The sequence below is a fragment of the Prenolepis imparis genome, unplaced genomic scaffold (assembly GCF_030444845.1).
Source record: "Prenolepis imparis isolate NDT839.2.m4 unplaced genomic scaffold, iyPreImpa1.0 SCAF_9, whole genome shotgun sequence".
NCBI classification, from domain to species: Eukaryota; Metazoa; Arthropoda; class Insecta; order Hymenoptera; family Formicidae; genus Prenolepis; species Prenolepis imparis.
The window spans coordinates 16,254,121-16,260,756 of record NW_028141167.1 but is presented as its reverse complement, the minus strand read 5'-3'; the positions used below and the strand labels follow the sequence as shown (position 1 = coordinate 16,260,756).

Here is a 6,636-nt window from a genome sequence, read left to right as displayed (position 1 = left end):
TAAAATATATGTATACTTAGAACTCTATATAGCGTCTAGTAGATATATTAAAAGAGTTCTAACCCATGGGGTTCCGTGGAGGGGGGGGGTGCGGGGGTATCTCTATGCGCGGGGGCTGACGTCATACGGGGCGGGGGGGATCTCGGTGACGCGGGGGCTGACGTCATGCGGGGCGGGTGGAATCTCGGTGGCGCCGTGGCTGACGTCACGCGGGTGGAGGGGATGTTTCGACAAAGGAGGGGGAGTTTTCTGAGTGCAATATTTGTAGATGGTATCTTTACGACTTTTTTATGAGGGATCTTAGACATTTTCCCAACAGGTATAGAACAAACGCCGATGATCGACAATTTTGTACCCTCGTTAGTATAATTTTATTACGGAAGCGCCGATGTCCGGCTGCTCGAACTTGTCAACGGAGCGTTCTAGAATCCATAAAACTATGTTTTTTTTTCATTTTATGTCCATAAAATCATTAGGATATTATGGAAAGAAATGAAGATTTTAGGGCCGACGCTGCGACGAACATGTCTAAACGTTATTTATAGGTGCAAATGTAAAAGTGTTGACGTTCGGCAGCTTTGTACTCTCGCGGAAAATCTCCCATAAACGAGAGCGAAACATCTTCTTTAATATTTAAAAAAAAATTTTTTTTTAAGGAAGAATGCAACGTATCGGCGCCAACGTTCGGCAGCTTTGTACCCTCGCAGAAAATCGGTCGTAAACGAGAGCGAAACATCTTCCTTAATATTTTTAAGGAAGAATTGCGATAATTTTGAGAGGAATGGGGGTTGAAACTTATGGAGAGAGTCTGTCTCCGCATCAAACAGTCTTTAGCATTCGTATAGCACAGATCAGAGTAAAAGAAATGGATGAAGATATTATTATGACTGAGGATAGTAATAATGACATAGAAATTATAGATATCGCGGAAGATAGTGATATTGATGTAGATATTATAGATATTGCGGAAGATAGTGATAGAGAAGAAAATGACATAGTGAGTGAATCAACAGACTCCGATTATAATAGCGAGCACGGCGGGGACTTGGATATAATTGAACAATTATTGGGAGTGCCTGTAATCAGCAACATAAATGTTGTAACGAGGGTGTGCGCTATATATTCATATTATATATCTGAAGATTATATTAAATTATGCACTGCTTGTGTAGTACGAAATGCGGAACTATTTGTAAACATTTGTGCCATACGCGTGCATTGTACCACTTCTTATGAAGTGATTATAGAAGAGTGGTGCAGCGATTGTCACGCTCCGCTGCATCTGATGTTCACGCGGAACATGTGTCCACTTTGTAATCATTGTAAGTATCCGTTTTATATTTATAATAAATTAAAAATTTGAAAAAACAAAAGTAAAATTCACTGTTTCTATTTTCAGTATAAGACGCAGCCTCCACTCTACTACCTCACCAGTCATCGCTGCAGTCACTGTAACCACCTCCATCGCCCGACCACCTCACAGCTGCCGTTGCCGCTAGCATTTTTTTTTAATTTTATATTTTATATTTTATATTAATTTTTATTCATATATTTTCATTTTTATTTTATATTTTCTTTTATCCATTCAATTTCATACTTATATCTTTGATATTGAGAGCCGATAAAAATATTCTTAATTTTCTTTTATATTAATTTATATTTACATTTTATTGTATTCTTTTATATTCTTTTATATTATATCTATTTTTAAATTTTACATGCTTCTATATTTTTAATCACACACACACACACACACACACATTTTATGAATAAAAATTATTATTAATAGAAAAAAAATTCTCTCTTGCGAACACCTCACGCTCTCCTAAGCGCTCTCTCGCAGTCCCTAACCTCGCGCTATCTCTCTTTCATATACCTCGCCGCAACATCTCTCTCCTTCACGTTCGCCTCACGCCCTCTCTTTCTCTCGCGTTCACCTCGCGCTCTCTCATTGTCTCCTAAGCGCTACCTCTCTCGCAGTCCCAAACCTCGCGCTATCTCTCTTTCATGTACCTCGCCGCAACATCTCTCTCCTTCACGTTCGCCTCGCGCTATCTCTATCTTCTCTCGCGCTACCTCTTTCGCGATCCCTAGCATCACGTTCCCCTTCCCCGCATGACGTTATCCCCCGCAAGGACCGCTACAAGCTTCGTATGAGAGCTAGGGAACTGTTTACGGGTGGGAGAGAGTGCGGATTGGAAATGCGTGCAAAGAAATTACATCATAATTTAAACTTAAAATCTCTTTATTCTTCTCTCTTTTACATTTTTTTTTTCATGCATATTATGGAGTAAAAACTAAAGCTACCACCTCGCAATCGATGAGCTGATGCTTAGTGAAGGCGTCGCTAGCGCGTATTATATTTGGTACTTTTTTATTATCCGTTACATTAGACGCGATATTTGAAAATTGTGTAAATTTAACATCGACTGTCTCGGTAATTTTAACCAATCGATCAAAAGATACATCAATGCATGGATCGAGATCGAACATACGGTGTAACGTCGATTCGATCATCATCATGCATACATTTGAAGATTCGAGACTTATGAGTTTGACGTTGTTAATCGTATGAACTCGCATTGTTAGCGGTCTAACGCTTATAAAACTGTGGACATCATTAGAGTCATTCCGAAGAAAATTTTAAAGTATCATCGAATATGAAATTCTTATGCTTTTATTCCATATATTCCTACAATTTTTGAAGATCTTACATTGAAAATTATTGTACGGAATTCACAAATTTGACATAATAACTTTATAAAAGCGTATTTATTTCATTCTTAAATCGGATTTTTTTTTTTATGCAAAGAATAATATTATAAAATCGTAAATCCCCTTACTAATCTTGATCATTGAATAAATCTCACCATTTATCTACATTTCCCTTCAATCAGAAATTTATATAAATTTAAAATCATACTATATCATCGTATGCAATTAATTACAACTGCGATTTAGTGCGATTATATATATATTTATAATAAAAATGGAAAAATGTTTATATTTGTTTTATTTGAATATAAATGCATAACGAGAAGACTAGAGGAGACCGGGGCTAGTAGGCTCAGTTCAAAGATATTATAAAATACCTCTTTTGTTATAAAATATATATATTTTTTTTTGTTTTGAACACGCGTTTTAGATTGGTCATCACTAATTAAATAAAAATATATTATATAACTAATTTTTATGAGATCTATATTGATGTTTTATTTCTTCTAATATAACAATATTGATATGTGTGCAATTGAAAACTATTAAAATCATCAAAAAAGCCCGATCTCTAAAAATTAATAAATTATATAATTTTTTCCGTGATTCACGTATATGGCACCACTGTGTGACATCTCTCTCGCGCTATCTCTCTCACGGTCCCTAGCCTCGCGCTATCTCTCTCTCTTTCGTATACCTCACGCTCTCTCATGAACGCCTCCCGTTATCTCTCGTAAACGCCTCACGCTCTCTCTCTTCTAAGCGTTCTCATGGTCCTTTCCGCAGGTATAAACAAAACAGCGTATGGCGTATAGCATTACGGTGAGCGCTGATGTCCAACCGCTCGAATTTATAAACAGATATTTATTACTACGATTTATCTGAAGGGATGGGGCTGAAGCTTATGGAGAGAGGATCTGTCTCTGCGATGTTCATCACAAAGTTTAAAGCAGTCGCCGAGCTAAGTATCGCTAAGTGTCGTCGAGCTAAGTTATTAAGTGCAGTGCAAAATGCCTTTTGGATCGGGAGACATTTTGGGCCCAAATTTTTTTTTAACAAGAATGTCCTTAGAACTTCATGAAATAATAGACATAATATCTTGGAAGACCCACCTGCTAGAAAATTTATTGAGGACTCTGTTCCTTATATTCACAATGTCGATAAGTTTTTATTATTATATAATAAATTTGTTTATTAATATTATCTACTAAATATATTTGTCGATTTTCAGAAGATAACCGAGGAATCCGTCCAAATCGGTGGATACCTTAATCTTCGGCACATGGAACAAGTACGAAATTATCGGTGGTGCGATCGGCGGGAATTGGCCGAGCTATGGGACGACGCGGAGGGGATCGTGGAATGGGCACAGGATTACTGGTGAGATGACGTCTTCTGCCTCAGAAAATTGTTCGGCGAGGAATCATATCCTCCCGAACCTGTCAGGGAGGAATTATGGATCTAGTGAGTATCTCTTTTTAATTTTACAAATTATTAAAATAATAAAATAATTAATAAAAATTTTAAATTTTTTAAGTTGTTTTTATATCGCTAGTACAATAATCAAAGGGGTAGTTGTAAATTAATCGACCAAACTAGCCAAAATTTGTTTATTTAATAGAAGTTACAACGCTTCGACCATATGGTTGTGGTCCTTTTCAAGTATAAACTGAAATAATAATTAATTTAAAAAAAAACGGTTTGAATACAAAAAACAGTAATATACATAAATGGATTTGCTATAAAATTTTGAGTACATACGTTCTTATTGAAACACTTCACAAATTTAAGTTAAAACAAATCATTAACATCTTGTTGAATTTTAAAGAGAGAGAAACATTGTATGAGTATGAAACTTTATCAGTGACTGAAATATAAAAATAGGAAACCAAGCTAAACGACCTTTATTATTTTGTCATTTAAGATTTTATTTAAGCTATCTGTGTCCTTTTGTAGGTTGATTATATTATTGAATTTTTAATATACAACATTTCCGCGATTTCTCTCTTTTTCACATATTTCTCATTATATAATATATTAGGTTTTGTCCAAATCAAATTCATGTCCGAATTCCAACTTATGTTTACTTATAACGGAATGATTGGTTTCATGCAATTTTATATTGTTAAAATGCTCTTTCACTCGAGTACGTAAGCGCCTTTTTGTTTGGCCGATATATAACGCATTACAGTTTTTGCAATCTAATTTATATACAACATTAGTTCTCTGATCATTATGTAAACTATCTTTACCACGTTTAATCAATGTATTTAGCTTTTTTTTGGTTATTTTATAGACGTTGAAGCCCATGCCACGCATAACACGATATAGATCATAACTCACATCTTTAGCATATGGCAATGAAATAAAAGATGTTCTGTCAGATTGTCCACGATTCATATCACAATCATTAATGTAATTACGAATTTTTAATACATTAATTCTTTTTTGTATATGTCGTTTGATGATGTGTTTAGGTTAAACAATTATTAAGTAAGATATCATTCACCATCTCAATGTTTTTATGATGGAAAATGTCATTGGATAGTAGAATGACATGATCAACCAGATTATAAATAGTATTAATTTTATATTTTAAAGGGTGGTTAGAAAAAAAAAGTTTATATATCTTCCAGAACATGTAGGTTTCCTGTACCAATTAGTAATGAGTCTATTGTCTGAACGAATGATCGTTGTATTTAGGAAATTAATGGAAGAACTGACTTCAATTTCATATGTGAAATTCAAGCGTTGGTGGTAATTATTAAAAGTCATTAATATCTCATCTATTTTTGTACGTGGCAATATAGCAAAAACGTCGTCTACATATCTATAATATATGGGGACAGTGAAACTTAACAAACTTAAACATTGTGTCTCCAAATCATCCATCACAATATCTGCTATGATAGGTGATAAAAGAGAACCCATCGGGCTGCCAAATATTTGTTCATAAAACTGACCATTGAAGCTGAAACTAGTTGAATCTAAAATCAATTCTATTGCATGTAAAAATTGAGCTAAATTGAAATTTGTGTTCTTAGCAATGTCAATCCAACGTTTTTTAACGGCATTTAAAACCAACTCTTTAGGAATATTTGTGAATAATGAATTAACATCTAAAGATATCATTATATCATTACCATTAATAAAAGTATCTTTAATATTTTTAACGTTTATCGCTCGTTTATCGCAGTCTGTAACGCTAACTCAGAAACGACTACGAACGGGTCAGAAACGGCTTCGAACGAGTCAGAAACGGCTTTGAACGGGTCAGAAACGACTACGAACGGCTCAGAAACGGCTCAGAAACGGCTTTGAACGGGTCAGAAACGGCAAAGAACGGCAACGAACGGGTCAAGAACGACTCAGAAACAGCTTTGAACGGGTCAGAAACGGCAAAGAACGGCTCAAGAACGACTACGAACGGGTAAGAAACGGCTTTGAACGGGTCAGAAACGACTACGAACAGCTCATAAACGGCTTTGAACGGGTCAGAAACGACTACGAACGGCTCAGAAACGGCTTTGAACGGGTCAGAAACGACTACGAACGGCTCAGAAACGGCTTTGAACGGGTCAGAAACGACTACGAACGGCTCATAAACGACTTTGAACGGGTCAGAAACGACTACGAACGGCTCAGAAACGGCTTTGAACGGGTCAGAAACGGCTTCGAAAGGATCAAGAACTACTATCTTATGGTAGCGGACGATAAAGAACGGCTATTGAAGAATGACAACAGGAAATGAATGATAAAACGAACAACAAACGGCGATCGGGAAAACCGATGAAGCAAAGAAGCAACATAGTTTGGAGATACGGCAGTTTGTGAACGAACTGCACGCTCCGGCGAGAAAAAAATTTTCCCCGAAGATATCGTCGAGATGCGTCCGAGTACTCTGCGTTGATCCACTGCTTT

At 36.0% G+C, this 6,636-nt stretch overlaps 1 protein-coding gene across 1 annotated transcript in view; it reads left to right on the top strand.

Annotated features, from left to right (window-relative positions):
* Window positions 1–865: 865 nt before the first annotated feature.
* LOC145940178 (proto-oncogene tyrosine-protein kinase ROS-like) overlaps window positions 866–6,636 on the top strand; it is a 14,482-nt gene continuing 8,711 nt past the window's right edge. The window contains exons 1-2 of the mRNA XM_083045094.1: window positions 866–1,108; window positions 3,947–4,006. Coding sequence (XP_082901220.1) covers window positions 866–1,108; window positions 3,947–4,006 — 303 coding nt within the window. The remainder of the gene's footprint in view (window positions 1,109–3,946; window positions 4,007–6,636) is intronic.